This window comes from Lynx canadensis, chromosome B3 (assembly GCF_007474595.2).
Source record: "Lynx canadensis isolate LIC74 chromosome B3, mLynCan4.pri.v2, whole genome shotgun sequence".
Lineage (NCBI taxonomy): Eukaryota > Metazoa > Chordata > Mammalia > Carnivora > Felidae > Lynx > Lynx canadensis.
This window is the reverse complement of record NC_044308.2, coordinates 6,519,673-6,536,676: the sequence shown is the minus strand read 5'-3', so window position 1 is coordinate 6,536,676 and position 17,004 is coordinate 6,519,673. Positions and strand designations below refer to the sequence as shown.

At 60.1% G+C, this 17,004-nt stretch overlaps 1 protein-coding gene across 2 annotated transcripts; it reads right to left on the bottom strand.

The window, feature by feature from the left end:
- Positions 1 to 1,546: 1,546 nt before the first annotated feature.
- Positions 1,547 to 16,120, bottom strand: MFGE8 (milk fat globule EGF and factor V/VIII domain containing). Of its 2 annotated transcripts, XM_030317410.1 has the most exons (9): positions 16,018 to 16,120; positions 13,342 to 13,467; positions 12,834 to 12,965; positions 9,849 to 10,030; positions 9,233 to 9,388; positions 8,389 to 8,533; positions 4,221 to 4,405; positions 2,994 to 3,149; positions 1,547 to 2,365 (listed from the first exon to the last, which is right to left on the bottom strand). In XM_030317410.1, exons 1-9 carry the CDS (start codon positions 16,088 to 16,090, stop codon positions 2,228 to 2,230), a joined length of 1,293 nt encoding a protein of 430 aa, XP_030173270.1. In that variant the 5' UTR covers positions 16,091 to 16,120; the 3' UTR covers positions 1,547 to 2,227. The 2 variants fall into 2 exon arrangements, with proteins under 2 accessions (XP_030173270.1, XP_030173271.1); XM_030317411.1 differs by lacking the exon at positions 13,342 to 13,467 and having other exon boundaries at positions 16,018 to 16,109.
- Between the last annotated feature and the right edge of the window lie 884 nt (positions 16,121 to 17,004).

The window sequence follows — 17,004 nt, the reverse complement described above, 5'->3', positions numbered from 1 at the left end:
ATGAACGGGGGTTGTGGACCGTTCCCTTTAGGGGCTCTCCGTTTCCCTTTATGGGCCTCCCGACTTCTAGCAAGGCTCACGGCCCAGTTGGCTGGGGAGGTGGAAGCATCCCAGAGCACAGGTGCACTGGAAAGAAGCTCCTCCCACTGGCTGCTAGTCTCCAGGAGAGGCCAGAACAGGGTTGTCGATAGGAAAGGCCCCCCCGAGGGAGTCCAGATGCCGCCAACCAGCCAGAAGGATGGGGCGCCTGGGCGGCTCCGTCGGTTAGGCGTCCGACTTCAGCCGGGTCACGATCTCGCGGTCCGTGAGTTCGAGCCCCGCGTCGGGCTCTGGGCTGACGGCTCGGAGCCTGGAGCCTGTTTCCGATTCTGTGTCTCCCCCTCTCTCTGCCCCTCCCCCGTTCATGCTCTGTCTCTCTCTGTCCCAAAAATAAATAAAAAACGTCGAAAAAAAAAAGGACTGACTCCAAATACAATCCATGCAGCTCCACAGAAGAGGTCTCGGAGACGGGAGGGAGTGACCCGGCTGAAAGACCCCCAGGGGCGGGGAGTCCCAGTCCCAGTCCCAGTCCCCATTCAGAGACCGCAGCCTGGGCCTTTAGTCTGTTCCTGCCTGACTAAAAATCCCTGGCAAGGGGAGCTCTCCGGAAGGAGCCACTTCCACACTAATTTTCCTCCCCAGGTTCCAGCAAAGCCACACCCTCCCTTTGGCAGCCGTGTGGCCAGATCTGCTGCCTAGAGATGTATGTATATCCCAGCAAGGCTCCCAAAGTTTGTTCCAGAAAATTCACCTTGTGTTCCAAGGCCTAGGATACTAAGGTGGTTTTACATACCTTTCCCAGCTACTCGGTCCCTCCTCTACCTGCCAGCCCCCTTGTCCCCGATCACCAGGGCGTGGCCGGCACTGCCCCCCCAAAGCCTGCTTCCTGACTGCCCCTGCATTGGGGGGCAGGGTGGTGAGAGCAGAGCGGGTACCCCTGGAGCTTTCTGCGGCCCCACAGCCCTGCCAGCGGCCTCTCAGGAACTAGTGTGCTCAGCCAGGAGGCCTCGTGACCACTTGGCTGAGCCCTGGCCCCTTCCACCCACACTGCACCCCACCGCTGGGGCCTCACACAGCTCTGAATGCAGCCCAGGTTTGCGGAGTTTCTAGCAGTTTCTCCGGCCCCTCACTCTGGAAGCGGAGAAAATGCTGAAGGGGAAAACCAACAGCCTCAGCCTCTCCTACTGGCATGGGAAGAGAGCAAAGGCATTCACGGAGACCGGCTGTGTGTGTGCCAGGCACCCCCTGGGCCCCTCACTGGGCGGCAGCTGTGGACCCCAAGGCTGCAGGAGTCGGTCTGGGGTGGGGAGAACGGAGAAGAGGCCCGGGCATGAGGACTCCATGGGACCCCCGACCCCCAATAGTCTCTCCCTTCTCCTCGTAAGTTCTCCACAACCAGCAGGTGATACAAGAATACTGGTATCTGGAAGGCCTGAGGGGAGCGGGGGCGGGGGGCAGCCCAGGCCAAAGCCCATGTGGACGGAGCAGTGATGAGCCACAGCAAGAGTTCAGGGGGTGATATAAATATATTTTGGAAGCTGCCTGTGTACTCTGGGGTAAAGAACCAGCACAGAGGGCGCCCCCCCCCATGCCCACCCACCTCCACCCCTCTCTCCATAAGCCCGGCCCCCCCCACTCCCCCCCTTCTGTTTCTTCTTAGGCTTTAGGACAAGGGTCAAGCGGGGCGGGTCTCCAGGGAGAAAAGAGGCACGTGGGAGGGGGGCTAGGTGGCAGCAGGTGGGTGGCAGCATCAGGCTGAGGGACAGGAGACCGTTATCTCCAGCCTGGCGCCTCAGGGCCTTCCTCCAGGGCCGTGGGAACACGGGGTGGGGGAGAGAGTGCGGGGAAAACAGACTAGAACCAGGGATCCGAGGGGTGCGGGTAACCCTGACTCCCTACTTCGCCCTTCCCTCTCCATCCCAGACCTACTCCACTCCCATGGTGTCTAAGAAAATGGGACGGCGTGAGGGCGGGGCACCAGGGCCATGGGGGAGGGGGAGGGGGGAGGGGAAGGAGGGGGGAGGGGAGAAGGAGAGAGGGGAGGTGACTGAAACCCCTGCCTCCCCTTCCCCCATCACCTACAATCAGGAGGTGGGGTGGAGAAGGCCACAGGCCAACAGAAGGCCAGGAGGGCCAGGTGAGGGCAGGCGCCCCACGGCCCTTCGGGTGGCGCAGGCCGGGCCTACCGCTAGCAGCCCAGCAGCTCCACACGCAGGGTGATGCGGTTGTGCCAGGCTACGGGCAGGACGCGCACGAAGCGAGCCAGGAAGGGCATCTCGAACATGTTCTTCTTGTGGGAATTGTTGTCCAAGTTGCCAGGGAAGATCTGGAGGGGGCAGGGGGGAGAGGGGGCGGTCAGGAGGGCCAGCCCCTCCCCCCCCCCCCCCCCCCCCCCAGAGCCTCAGGCCAGACTCAGAGGGTCCCCCCCCCCCACCCCCACCCCGGAGGGGTGACGGAGGGTCCCCACCCCCACCCCCACCCCCACCCCCACCCCCACCCCGGAGGGGTGACGGAGGGTCCCCACCCCCACCCCCACCCCCACCCCGGAGGGGTGACGGAGGGTCGACGGAGGGTCCCCCCCCCGGAGGGGTGACGGAGGGTCCCCCCCCCCGGAGGGTGACGGAGGGTCCCCCCCCCCCACCCCCCCCCCCCACCCCCCACCCCGGAGGGGTGACGGAGGGTCCCCACCCCCACCCCCACCCCCACCCCCACCCCCACCCCGGAGGGGTGACGGAGGGTCGACGGAGGGTCCCCCCCCCCCGGAGGGGTGACGGAGGGTCCCCCCCCCGGAGGGGTGACGGAGGGTCCCCCCCCCCACCCCCACCCCCCACCCCCCACCCCCCACCCCCCACCCCGGAGGGGTGACGGAGGGTCCCCCCCCCCGGAGGGGTGACGGAGGGTCCCCACCCCCCACCCCGGAGGGGTGACAGAGGGTCAGCCGGACGGACACTCACCTTGCTGTCCAAGGCCCCCTGGTCCCTGTACTCGGTCCAGTTCATGCTGTTGTTACTGTAGGCCACCCTGTAGGCTGCCACATATTGGATGTGGCCAAAGTCTCGGGCTCCCTGGGTAATGATGCCTGTCACTTGCCTCTTGGTGCCCAAGTCAACCTACAGGAAAAATCAAGCACGTTTTCTTCGTTCAGACCATTCTCCCGGAAGGTGGAAACAGGCAGACATGCTGGGGCATGACTTCTAGTTTCGGGAAAGAGATTTCATTTGGCACAACCTCAGTTACCCCATCTATTAAATGGGCATAAATCCTACCACCTACTTTGTCAGACACGGTTAGACGCATCGCTGCAGTGAAGCTACGTTTCAGAGCGGGGGCCTTGGCCAACCCTTAGCCCATCCTCCGCACCCCTCAGTACAATGAGAACAAGGACAGGAGAGTCCACGGCCGGCTCCTGGGTGCCCTGCGGGGCTGTCCACAGCCTGGCCTTAATCCCGAGGGAGTCCAGATGCAGGCAGCTCCTTGCAGAACCTGGCTGCGCAGGCTAATGGCTCCTTGGGACCTAGAGACAAAGTCCCTGTCCTCCCCTCCCCCCCCATCCCTGCCCACCCTGGGGAGCCTGCCTTCTGTACCCGGACAGGCAGTCCCAATGCGCGGGTGGCAGCAGGTGAGGCCCAGGCAAATCCTCGCCCTGCCAGGACTGTTTCCTCGTCTATAAAGTGAGCAGACAGTCTGGTTTTCTGTGACCCTCATGCTTCCCAATCTCCTGAAATCCAAGGGCTGCCCCACAGTGTGTCCTCACACGCCAAGTCAGAGAAATCCTGGGGTGAGCCTGCCTGGGTCAGATGGCCCTCCTCTGTCCCCTACTGTCCATGGGCTCAGCCTTGTCACCCTGGAGCAGCTGGTGGAGATGGTCCAACTGCCACACACACACACACACACACACACACACACACGTCCTTTCTGTGCCTGGGGCTTGGGGCCTTCGTGGAAATAGCCCTGAACTCCCCCACCCTCCCCCTCTGGAATTGCAGAATCAGGAGAAGGTAGGGCATGTGGGAGAAAAAAAACAAAGCAGAAGGAAAACAAGGCTTTTTCAGACCCTCCCTCTTGGGGAGCAGAAGCCTGGGGTGGGGGGCGGTCAATGATCAGCCCAACTCCAGCCCTTGCCCTTGCCCTTGCCCTTGCCCTTGCCCTTGCCCTTGCCCTTGCCCTGCATCCTGACCCACCTGCAGCCACTCAGAGGCATCATTGGTCTGGGCGGTCCAGGCGTTGAACTTGCCCTGCTTGTCCAGCCTCGCGTAAAAGGGATACCAGCTGAAGGCATTCAGGCCCCAGGTCCTGTAGATGCTGGAGGCCGTGATCTGCCTGTCGGGGATGGTGTTGTCCTTCATGCCCAGGGGTTCAGCACATCCTGCCGGCAAAGGGGTTTGCCACCCAGGTCAGCATCCACAGCCTCCCACGAGTGTGAGCAAGAGAAGACCAGGGGAGGAGCTCCGGGGGTCCCGACTGGCCCCTGGCATCCTCTTGGACAGGGGAAACCCCTTCCACCTTTGAAAGCCAACTTTCTCTCCGCCCACCTCGCCCGCTCGCCTCTGCCAGCTGTGCCCTCCATACCCAGTCCTGCCCTCACTTGCCCTTCAGAGGACCCACCACCTTTCCCATCTACACGAGGGCAGGCCCTGCCACGACCTCCCTTCCCTCCTCTAACGCCTGCCTCATGAGACCCCTCCTCCAAGAAGCCTGCCCTGACCACCTCACTTGGGCGGGACTCGTCCCTCCTTTGGACTCAGCACTGCCTCTGTCACTCCTACGGTACAGCTGTTGTCTAGAAGGCTGAGGCCTGCAACTGTGGTCAAGAACCTCAGCAGCTGGCCTCTCCATCCAGCGCTCATGTCTGTCACTCGACCTACCACGAAAAACCTGAAAGCCGCGATCAGCAACCCCGTTCTACCGAATGAATGAAACTGAGGCTGAGTCATTAAGCACTGTGCCCACGACACACACACACACACACACACACACACACACACACACGCAAACTCATCACCACACCACTCTGTGGCATCATTGCCACCATCCACGCCCCTTTGCAGAGCCAGGAAGGCCGGCCTGCTGGCGACCCAGTGACGGACGGGACAACACTATCCCCCTCCAGCAGGTGGCAGTCACAGAAGTCCGAACTCCTGGGGCTCAGGCTGGATCCTGTATCCTGCCCCAGCAGCCCCTCCCTGAGTGTCCACCAGGGGGCCTTCCCACACCCAACACTGGGGGCCTCGTCACCCGGGCTCCGCGGTGGGCCCAGCGGCACTGCACTACTCCTCTGCACCTGCAGGTGGCGGTAGCAGTTAGGGACAGGCAGAAGATAACCCACCCCCCCTGCCCCCCCAAGAGAAGGATGGGCGTGTGTCACACCTGGCAGAATCCTTACTCCAGTCTGTCCTTGTGGGGAATTTGGGGGTGGGGGGAAGTGGGCCTGGAAAGCCACGCCTCCACCCAGAAGCAGGTATATGGCTCTTTACATCCCTGTCTCCCCAGACGCTTGCACATTTGCCCCTGAAGACATTTGCCTCCTGGGGCGCCTGGGTGGCTCAGTCGGTTGAGCGTGAGTCACACTTCCACTCAGGTCATGATCTCACAGTTCGTGAGTTCAAGCCCCGTGTCAGGCTCTCTGCTATCGGCGCAGAGCCCTCTTTGGAACCTCTGTTCTCTCTCTCTCTCTCTCTCTCTCTCTCTCTCTCTCTCTCTCTCTCTCTCTCAAAAATAAACTTAAATATATTACTTCCATTTCTTTTTTTATTTTAAAAAGACCTTTGCTTCCCAGGTGTGCCCACACCTGCTAACACAACATCTCCTCGTGATGGTGGTGCCCCAGGTGACCCCCATGCTCCTCCCACAAAGAGAGCCCCCAGGGCTGGAAGCGGGTCGTTCCCAGGCCAAGGCCCAGGGCGGCTTTGCAGAGGATGCCGGGTTGGCATCATATGCTCAAGGTGGACCCTCCTACAAAACTGCTCCCCTGCCATTCACGCCCTCTCACCTCTGGGTGTCCTGAGGAAGTCAAACAGCCCTCCGAGGAAAATGGCAGTTGGGAGGGGCCCTGAGCCAAGGGCCCAGACTCTCCGCTCCGTCACTGACCCTGGGAAGGCCCCCCCAGAGAAGTGCTTCTCCTGCATCAACCTGGGATCTTGTTAAAATGAAGACTGTTTCCGCAGGGCTAGGGCGGGACTGGCGCCCACATTTCTACAAGCTCCCAGGTGATGCTCCTACTACTGGGTCCACGGAGGGCACTTTATGAGCAGAGGACTGTCACCCACCCAACCCAGTGAGTCTACAACCTGATCCAAGCCATCTTCCCCCATCTCTTCCCACGGGGCTCCCCTCACATACGATGGCCCTCTGCCTTCATTCTCCCCATACAACCTAGGGGATCCCTTCTAGACACACTCCAGTCATGTCCTATTAGCACTCCCCTTACCCCCACATGGCTGCCCCTTGTTCTGAGCATACAGACCCGGATCAGTAAAATGATCCATACGGCCCCTAACTTGTCTGAGACCTCTCTCCATCCACCTCTCCAGCCTCCCCACCCAATAAGCTGCCCCTCACTCTCTAGGCTCCAGCCCCACTGGCCTGCCTTTTATCCTTAAACATGCCCCAGGGCCTTTGCACCTGCCAGCTCCCTACCTGCCCGGAATGCTCTTTCCACGTTCTTCACGTGGCTTGCTCTCTGTCATACAAACCTCCATTCAAAAACCGTCCCAACAGGGCAATCCTCATGCCCAGGCCTCAGGGCCACACATGTGCACACAGGTACACACACCTGCATACACCAACATTCCAGCCCACTGGAATGCCGACTAGGGAAAGGAGAACTAGACCTCGAGGAGAGCAGACAGGCCAGCTTCCACAGCTTGCCAGGCTTACCCTCTCTTGGCCTAGGAGGGAGCCATCTGGGATGGGACCCTGCAGGCAACTTTAATAGCCAAAGGCTGCAGAGCCCCCAGCCCGGTCTGTCTGGTACCAATAGCCTACATTTCCTTTTATCAGAAGATTGTCTTAACTCCCCATTTAAACAAGAAGGCTCAAAAAGGCAATGACCCTGTGACTGGGAACGCGTGATGACTTAGGTTCATACTTTAAAAGGGTGGGTCTGGGGTAAGACCAGAAAGGCAGAGGAGCCTAGCGAGCCTTACAGTTCCGCCAGTGGCCAGCAGGTGGCGCTGTCGCTGCGAAGAGGGGGAAATACCCAGACCTAGGCGAGCACCCCAACCCCTGCAGCCTGGGGGCTCCAGACATCAATTTTTCCTGCTCCTCAGAAACCTGTCCCTTTCTGGTGCCTCCCGTCCCTCCACCTGGGAATATCTCTGGAAAGGGCAGCAGAAAGCACCAGCTCCAGCCCTATGTCCCTAGAAGCCTCCATGTTTCTCCTGAATGATGAGTACAGGAGATATGGGGGGGTGGGCAGGGAGCACTAGGTGGGTGGGTGTCAAAAGCCCAGGGATCTAGACCAAGTTTTAATCCCTACCAGCCTGTGAGCCCTTGACAGATAATTTATCTGGGCCTCACTTTCCTTATTCATTCACTAGTTCATTAAATGTTTGAACAGAAGCACTTGGGTGGCTCAGCTGAGCATCCAACTTCGGCTCGGGTCATGATCCTGCAGTTTGTGAGTTTGAGCCCCACACTGGGCTTTGACACTGACGGCTCAGAGCTGGATTCTCTCTCTCCCTCTCAGTCTGCCCCTCCCCCACTCACGCTCTCTCAAAAATAAGTAAAACATTAAATGTCTTACTTATTTTTGAGCGAGAGTGACAGAACAGGGAAGGGGCAGAGAGAGAGGGAGACCCAGAATCCGAAGCAGGCTCCAGGCTCCGAGCTGTCAGCACAGAGCCCGATGCGGGGCTCAAACTCCCAGACTGGGAGATCCTGACCTGAGCCAAAGTCGGACGCTTAACCAACTAGCCACACAGGCGCCATCCCCCCACCCACCCACCCAAATTTTTTTAAATGTTACTGAACATCTATGATCCAGGCCCTGGGAATACAGCGAACAAAACAGACTTCCCACCCTCATGGAGCCAACATCGGAAAAACCTAGTGCTATGTGGTCTAGAAGTTCAAGGAACCAATCAGAAGAAGTGAAAGCCCTTTGAAAACTGAAGTCGTCTTTTTTTTTTTTTTTTCCTCTAACCAACCAAGACGCCCAGGGTTGGCAGATAGCAGACACCTAGGCGAGACCGCCAAGGGCCCGGTGACCCGTCTAGTGCGCATCTCCTGTGTGAGCCCGGGCCCCCGGGCCCCCGGGCCTTGTGCCGCCCTACCCAGCTCATCCTGGCTGAGAAAAGACGGAGCAGGGAAGGCCATCTCTTAGTATTGACCACAGCCCCCAGCACTCACCATTCAACTCGCATCCAAGGAGCTCGAAGCGGAGGGTACAGCCCCGGTGGCAGGTGATGGGCACCAGCCGCACATACTGCACCTCCAGAGGGAAGTCAAACAGGTTGACCTTCAGGCCGCTGTTGTCCGTATTACCCACAAACAGCTAGGAGGAAAGAAGATCGGAAGGATGGGTCAGTGGGGGCAGTCCACCTTTCTGGGCTTGCCTCACCTTCCTCTTCAGCCCTGGGAGGCAGAGGTGGGGCTTAGAGCCGGCAGGGGGTCAGCTCTTCCTCTGGCCACCCACAGCTCTCAACACAGGTTCCCCTTCTCCCCCACCTTTCTTGGTCATCATGGGGCCTGGGCAGAAACCCCGGTCTTTCACACAGGGCCACCTGGAATCTCTAGGGCGCCTCTGCAAATTAGAAAAAGGCACTCCTGTCTCAAGACACTTTATTATAATAATTTCCCCACAGACAGAAGTATACAAACATGATGTCTACATTCCGAACGGTGCTCACTTCGTAATGACATCCTCGAGCAATGTACAACCTGCACAACTGCCCATGGTGGCCCTGAAGGCTTAGAATGCATCCCACCACTCCAGCCATCCTCAACAAGTCATATTGAACCTTTCTGACTCTCCTTATTCTCACCTGTAAAATGGGGGACCGGGGGGGAGGGTATTGTAACCACAGAACACGGGCATAATCCAGGTTTCCCAGTATCTGGGAACCAAGGAGCAACGGCAGACCCACCTCATGGCTAATCAATCACCCAGGGTACACTCACTTCACTGGGAACCCTCAAACCGCTCTGGAGCCCCAGAGGGTGCAGACCACAGCCCTTCTCTTACAGCCCTCACCTTGTCTCCTGACCCCTCTGCGCTCTGGATAAACTGGAACTTGCGTCCGTTGAGGCTGTAGGCCACCTTGAAAGTCTTCAGGTACTCGGCGTTGCTTGCTCGGCTGGCACCCTGTGTCACCACGCCCGTCACCCACATCTTCCGTACCAGGTTCACCTGTACCCAAGGCGGAGACGACAGGACCCTTATCTCCCGGCTTCGTTATGCTCCCTCTGTTCCCCCCCCCCCCACACCCAGAGTGGGAGCAACCAAGCAGGACAAAGGAGTGGGGACCTTCTCATCTGGGCCTCTCAGAGCTTTGGGCCCAGTGCTCAGAGGGGCACCCGAAGAGGGACGAGGCCCCAAAGGCTTCACCCAGTGCAAACAGCCCCTCCACAGCCTGGGGTCTGCTCCTCCTCCTCGTCCAGCCCGCCCCCGCCCCCGCCCCCGCCCCCGCCCCCGCCCCCAGGCTGCCCTCCACTTACAGATACTTCACCTGTGGGAACCACTGCCTTGCTACCTGGACCCCGGTTATGACCCCAGCGTGGTGACCACCCCCCCCCCTCCATGCAGACATCCTCGTCTCACCCTGTCCCCTCCCGTGACTCTGCCCACCCTAGAGCCATTCTTTCTGTACCTGGATCCAGGGATTCTTGTCATAGTTGCTGGCTGTCCAGGCGTTGACGATGCCCGTGCGGTGCAGGCGGGCCAGCTCTGGGGCCCAGCGCTGTAAACCCATGAAGCCCAAGTACACAGACGAGGCAGAGATCTGCGAGTCGGAAATGGCACCCGTCTCCATGCCCAGCGGCATGGCGCAGGCTACGGGGGGAGGGGCGGGGAGAGGGGGACGTGGCTGTCAGGCGGCCACCCGAGCCCCACAGGACCAGAAAACAACACAGTGTGGCCTCCGCTGAGACTCAGAGCAGAGACCCGGAAAGGACCACGAGGGCCCGAGAAAGGTGCACGGTGAGGAAGAGGGTGGGCCGGATGCTCGGGGCGGGGCGTGGGGAGCCAGGGCCGCCAGGAGGTGCCAGGCCGGCACTCGTGGCATCTCCAGAATCTCCTGCGAGGCTGTGGTAGGTGGTCTTGTCTTTACGGGGCATCTAGCAGCAACTATGGGGGAGTGGGGGGCAGGCAGGGACTGGACCAGCGGGAGAGAAGACCAGTGTGGCCTGCTCTCCTTCAGGGTCCCCAGCCCACCAGGAGGCCCACCTGGTCCAGCCCCACCCCTGGCTCCCCCAGGATGGCTTTGGGAGGCAGGCACGTCAGGTGGCAGGGAACAGTACCTGTTTTGCACACAAAGCAGTAAACAAATCTGCCTGGACTTTTCTACAATCCCACTGGCAGGACTTTCTGGGTGGGGCGTGAATGCCATCCTGTTTTCTCTCCTGTTCTTCGCGCCTTCCAACTACTGGTCATGACCCAGCCATCTGCGAAGTTGCTCCCGGCCAAGGGGCCGTCACCTTCACCATTATCCCAGGGATGTGGTCCGAGGGGGCCGGGCCCCTCTTATCCCCCAAACAGAGAAGCCAGGGACAGACCTACTCTTGCTACAACACCCCAGGTTCATGCTGAGCTCAGTGCTACGACACTCTCGCAGGAGTGTCTCGCAGGAGACCAGGCAGCCAAAATCAGAGCTGGGGGGGGGGGGGGGGGGGGGGAGGGGAAGGGAGGGATGTTGAGCAGGGATTTGCACCCAGGTCTGTCCTCACACCCCACATGTTCACACTCTAAGGGACCCAAACGTGAATTCTTTGGGCCTGTGGGGTCCTTGTGGGCTCCAAGAAAACATACCACCTGACCAACAAGGAGGGGCTGCGACGGCCCCTGGGGGCCTCCCCTGCCTTTGTGGTTCTCCCCTGCCTTTGTGGTTCTCCCCTGCCTTTGTGGTTCTCCCCTGCCTTTGTGGTTCTCCCCTGCCTTTGTGGTTCTCCCCTGCCTTTGTGGTTCTCCCCTGCCTTCTGTCCCAGGAGCTGCCGTGTCCAACCCGGGGCAGACCCCAGGCCACGAAGCAGGAGGCTAGGTGTGCGTAATTCCAATTCAGGTACACCCATGGTTACCTTGGCTCCCAGCACGGTAATTAGTGGGCACACCTGACCCCACCCAGGGCTCTGTCTGCCTTAGTGACCCCCCCCCCCCACGCATGCACACACGCACGCACACACATTCCTCCACCCAGGATCTCAAAGACCTTAGCCTCAGCCCACAGACCCAGGGACAGCCCCTGGGTGCCACCTCCTCTGAGGTGAGTGGAATCGAAGGCACTTTGCCTGCTCTCCTCCAGGCCCCGCACCCCCCCCAAGTGGCCCAGCACCCCCCCCAAGTGGCCCAGCACCCCATCCTCCTCCTCCTCCTCCTCCTCCTCCTCCTGCCGGTCAGCAAACCACAGAGAACATCCCCACATCTGCCTGAAGGAGAACCGCCTGCCCCTGTCCAAGACGCTTAGTGACAGGCCCACCGGACCGAAGAAACCGGACATCCCTAAGAAGTGGACTCCCCCACCCCCAGCAGGAGAGGAAGAGTCCCAGCTTGGTAGGAGGGACTCCAGCCGGGCCAGGAGGGAGGACGTGTGGACAGCCACCGCCAGCACTGCAGGCTGGGCACCCACCCAGGGCCATTCTGTGGCTGAGTGGATAACCAAGCAGGCCCGGCAGGTCAGCCCCTCTGCAAACGCCAGGCCTCTGACCGCCTGACCATGAGGGGACGGCCCAGCCTGCCCAGGCCTCTCCCTCCTCCCTGAGCTCTGTGATGAGGCCACAGTCAAACTTGGGCCAGGACCTATCAGACTCTAAGGCCCAAGCCTTACTTCCTGACCTGCTGGGCCTAAAGATTAAGGAATGTGTTTGCTGGGGCACCTGGGTGGCTCAGTTGGTTAAGCATCTGACATCGGCTCAGGTCGTGATCTCATGGTTTGTGGGTTCGAGCCCCGCGTCGGGCTCTGTGCTGACAGCTCAGAGCCTGGAGCCTGCTTCCGATTCTGTGTCTCCCTCTCTCTCTGCCCCTCCCCCACTCACACTGTCTCTCTCTCTGCCCCTCCCCCACTCACACTCTCTCTCTCTCTGCCCCTCCCCCACTCACACTCTCTCTCTCTCTGCCCCTCCCCCACTCACACTCTCTCTCTCTGCCCCTCCCCCACTCACACTGTCTCTCTCTCTCTCTCCCTCTCTCTCTCTCTCTCTCTCTCTCCCACCCACACACACACACACACACACACACACACACACACACAAATAAACACGTAAAGAAACCAAAAAAGAAAAAGAAATGTTTGTTTTCCCCTCTTGGCAGAAAACTCTCAAGACTTAACCCTAATACTAGGTATCTGGTTCATGGTGACCTAGGAAACGGTACTGCCATGACCTCTGGGGTTACCGCCACCCTTTCCACCCCCCTCCACGCCCCCTACAGTGACATCAGGCCTAGCCTGTGGTGGAGAACAGAAGGCTGAGCAGGAATTCGCCTGGGACAACAGGACCGCTCATTCCCCTAACATGGCCTAACTCTGAGGCTCTGTCAACCCCCATCTACCAGAGGAGGCCCTGATGCAGGGAGTGAGGCCAGCGTGTGGCCTGAGCTGCTCAGGATCCCCCCCCCATAAGAGCATTCACCCCCAGATACTCACTGATCTCACAGTGGACACCTGTGTAGCCATGAGGGCACTTGCAGACGTACTGGGTGAAGATGTCCCCCCGGTGTTCGTCCTTGATCACCTGGCATTCAGCATCATTGTAGCAGGGGTTTGGGTTACAAGGACCTAGGGGTGAGGAGGCAGGTAAGATGGGCAATGGATGAGGAAGGAGCTGGGGACGGAGACAGCAGCAGCAGCAGCAGCAGCAGCAGCAGCAGGTGCCCGAAAGGACCCTCTGTGCAAACTCAGCCCCATGCCCGCCTCCCCCTTCCCACCTCCTCCCTGCCCCCTCTGCCTGACGGAGCCTGGGCCAGCCTGGGGCCGAGAAGGGTCAGATGTAGGCGAATCAGCCCAAGTGAGGGAAGCACCCAGCTTTCCAACTGGCATGGGGAGTTTCCAGGGAAGTGCCGGCTGACGGCGGGAGAGGTGCAGGGGACCATCGCCCACTAGGGCTGCAGCCGGGAGCCGGGTGCAGAGTGCGGGGCACGGCCCAGGCAGGTACCTTTCTCGGTCTCATTGCAGATGATGCCTGTGAAGCCTTCAGGGCAGAGGCAGTAGAAGGGGGTGTTGTCCCGGCCCAACAGGCAGGTCCCGCCATTCAGGCACTGGCTAGAGTCACAGAAGTCACCTGCAATGGCAGCCCGGACTTATTCAGTGAATACTGGGGTGGGGCGAGGGGAGAGCTGCTGTGTGCATGCCGCGTTCCTGAGACAGAGAACCCAGGTGTGGTCCAGGCTTCAAGGAGCCACTGGAAAGAGGGGGACAGCCACTAGGTGACGCGGAGGCTTCGGGAGCTCTGACAGAAGCCTGCAGGAAGGGCCACTGGAGGTGTGGTTCCTACCAGAGTTGGAAGCTTGGCAGAGGGACATGTGAGCTGGGTCTAAAAGACAGAGTGGAGTGTGCCAGAACGGGGAGCGAGGAAAGAACATTCTAATGATGAGCAGAAGCACAGGGGGGCATGGTAAGTGGGAAACAGGGAGACAGAGCTGAAAAGGTAGGGAGGGGCCCAGACCCGCAGGGACCTTAGGACTGACAAGCTCAGACTTGGCGTCCCGCAAACCAGGGGCTCTTAACCTCCCTTCAGCTGCCACCGTTTTCTACCGGGGCAGGGGGGAATCAGAGTCTCAAGTGTGAGGGGGCAGTGGGGAAGCCATTTCCCATCCTGGGAAGGAGAATGGAGAAAAGGCCATCTGCAGAGACGTGTGGATGGGCTCCCCCGGGGCAGGCAGGTGTCTTGGGGCTACACGCTACCCCTCTGGCTCCGGGGTGGGAATGTGACAGGAGTGGGTAAGGTGAGAGGCCTGGAGAGCATCTAGGAGGCTGTCACAGGCCTCCTAGTGACAGAGGAAGTCAGATGAAGGGGTGAGGGGGCCGGGCAGAGTTGAGAAACACTGCTGACACAGGAGAAGGGCTGGAGAGGTCTTCACAGCTTCGAGCTGGGGGCCTGGGTGACAGAAGTGAGCTTATTCGTGCAGCCACCAGGCCAGCCAGGCGGGCGGGGGACCTTCTAGCTGACCTTGGCATCCCAGAAGACCCGACCCCATCATTTGGGGTAAGACATCAGAAATCACTTTTCCTCCCCACAGAGTCGTGCCATCCCAGACCAGGGGGCCCTCCTGAAATCTCAAAGCGCCAGAGAGCTGGGCCCAGCTCCGGAGAAGGGAACAGAGGGGAACAAGGGTCAGCATTAGTGAGCGCCTCAGAGCTCCACCTCAGCCCCCGCCTGGGAGCTTAAGGCGGCTCCCAATGAGCTATTAGTCACTGGCTTTAAATAGCAGGTTAATCCCTCCTGACCTGGCAGACTGCAAACACTGCCACAGACAGAGGCCTGGGAATGGCCAGAATCCTGGGCCCCTGTCCCAACAAAATCCAACTCCTCCTGCCCCCCCCCCCCCACCACCACCACCACCACCACCACCCGCCCCCTCTCTCCTTTCTGCTCCAGGGCAAAGCAGTCTGGTTCCCCTAGGATGAAAAGGAAAGTGAAAGGTGGCCCTGACCCCACATCGCCTGACTCACCTGCGCACAGCACGCAAGGTGCTTCCCCGTTCCGGGAAAAGCCCGGTCACCCTGTACAAAGCTACCTTTGGGATTTCAGAGTCCTGCCTTCTGGGAGATTTCCCCAGGGACATTTTGTGGGGACAGAGAGGAGTGGAAACGGACTCTTCGGAGATCCAGCTGTCTCTCCCGGTTTCCGGGAGAGCCACCAGCGCCCAATGCCCAAGGGCCTGGGAGCTTGAAGTGCCCTTACGCCTAAGGCTCCAGGCCCTGGGGGTCAGACTGTCACAGGGAGGCAGCTCTAGGGCTCAGCTTTGTCCCCCCTTCCCCTTGCTTTGAGAAAACGATGCAGCGGGTGCTCGAAGAGCGCCCACCATGGGCACCTTTTCCCAGCCCTGGAGGAGGCTGTGCGGGTCCCTCGAGAAGGGGATGGTGCATCCCCGGGACCATCCTGCCGGAGGCCCAGCTGTGCGCCGGGCGCGGGAGGCCTCCTGGGCGGGGGCGGAGCCAGGAAGATACAGCAGCACGCCAAGGCCACGGGAGGGAGTCAGGAGCCACCAGCCCCGGGGGCAGCCCTCTCCAAGTCCCTCCCCGGGCTCTTAGCCCCCTTCGGGGCCCCACCTAGAGCCCCGGCCCTTCCTCCGCCTCCCCAGCCCTCGCTTATCCGACCAGACACCTACAAGCGGGGATGCAAAATTCCAATGAACAGACCGGCCGCCAGCGCTTGGGAGGGATTTGCCAGGGAAAGTTTGGCTGGACGAGTCTCCTCAATACAAGAGTCCTAGAAACTTCCAGGTGGAAGACGCGCGAAAGTCACGCACAGTTCAATGGCCTCATTTTACAGATGGGAAAAGAGAGACCCTACACAGCAGATTCCTTTGTTATGTGTAAGCCGCATCCCTGGGGACCGTTGGGCTGTCACCCGGTGTCCCCGGTCCCCGCCCAACTCTCAAGCCTGTATCACTGGCCAAGAACGCCCGGGCGCCGAGACCGCAGGAGAGGCCGAGCGCATCCCCGCCGGCGGGCGGGCGGGACGCGGCCGGAGAAGTCGCCCCTCCGCACGGCCCCGGCTCTTGGCCCAAGTTTGTAAACAGTGGAGATGGAGGGAGGGCGCCGCGGCGAACTTCCGAGCGGCGCGGAGAGGAGGGGCGAGGGCCAGAGGGCGGCGCGATCGACTCACCGGAGAAGGCCAAGAGTCCCGAGGCGCAGAGGAGCGCGCCGCAGAGCGCGGCCAGCAGGCGGGGGCCCGGCATGCCGTGCGGACGCGGGCGCGGGACCGGGCGCTTCGGCCGTGCACACCGCGGGGTTCTCACTCCGTCTCCCGGACGGGAATAAATCAGGCAGCGCCGCCCCGCCCCCGGCCCGCGTGCTCCGCCCAGGCCCTCGGGAGGCGGACCCGGGGCGGGGCTCCGCGGCCAGCGAGGGAAGCCGGGGCACCGGGGGTTCCGCGCCCCTGCCTCCTGCCCGGGGCCGCGCCCGGCGTCCCTCGTGGGCTGGGCCCGCCGGGCCCGAGTCCTGAGCCGACTGGACAGGGAAAGGCTCAGAGGGAGCTGTTTGGTGTTCCGTTTTTTAAGACTTAAGAAAAGATGCTTAGCCCTTATTCATAACGAGAAAAATGCAAATTAAAAGTACAGTGAGTGCCAGGTTTTGCTTATCAGATTGGCAAGGGTCGAATTATTAGCACACTGTTAGTGCGAGGCTGTGAGAACGGGCCGAAGCATGCGTTGTGAGAGGCACTGTAAATTGGTTCAGCCTCTCCAGACAGCTGCCTGGTAATACCTATCCAAGTGACCAACGCCGAGACCCTGAGACCCAGCAATTCCACTTACGGGATTCTTTCGATCCAGATTCACATGTGTATAATGCCATGCACACAAAGATGTCCTAGCATATCAGAGCAGCATTTTTTGAAATGATAAAAGGCTAAAAAGGGAAACGGCAAACTTTTTCTATAAAGAGTCCTATAGAAAAGATTTTAGGATTTGTAGGCTGTAAGGACTCCAGGGCAACTGTTCACCAACTTAGCAGGTAAGCGGCTACGGTTTCCGAGGACAGGAGCACAGTGGTTGCCCTTTTTAAGGGGAAGGAAACCAGGGGGTCAGGGTAGGAAGAGACTCCTTTGTTACATTGCCTTTTATCTAAATGATTCTTTTTTTATCATATGTAA

What these genes read in the sequence shown, in the direction of transcription:
- MFGE8 (XM_030317410.1), bottom strand. Translation starts at nt 16,090, where the DNA reads ATGCCGGGCCCCCGCCTGCTGGCCGCGCTCTGCGGCGCGCTCCTCTGC. An exon ending in GGGACTCTTGGCCTTCTCCG is followed by an intron (nt 13,468 to 16,017) that starts GTGAGTCGATCG and finishes CTGCCATTGCAG; the next exon opens with GTGACTTCTGTGACTCTAGC. An exon ending in CAGAGGGGTCAGGAGACAAG is followed by an intron (nt 8,534 to 9,232) that starts GTGAGGGCTGTA and finishes CTTTCCTCCTAG; the next exon opens with CTGTTTGTGGGTAATACGGA.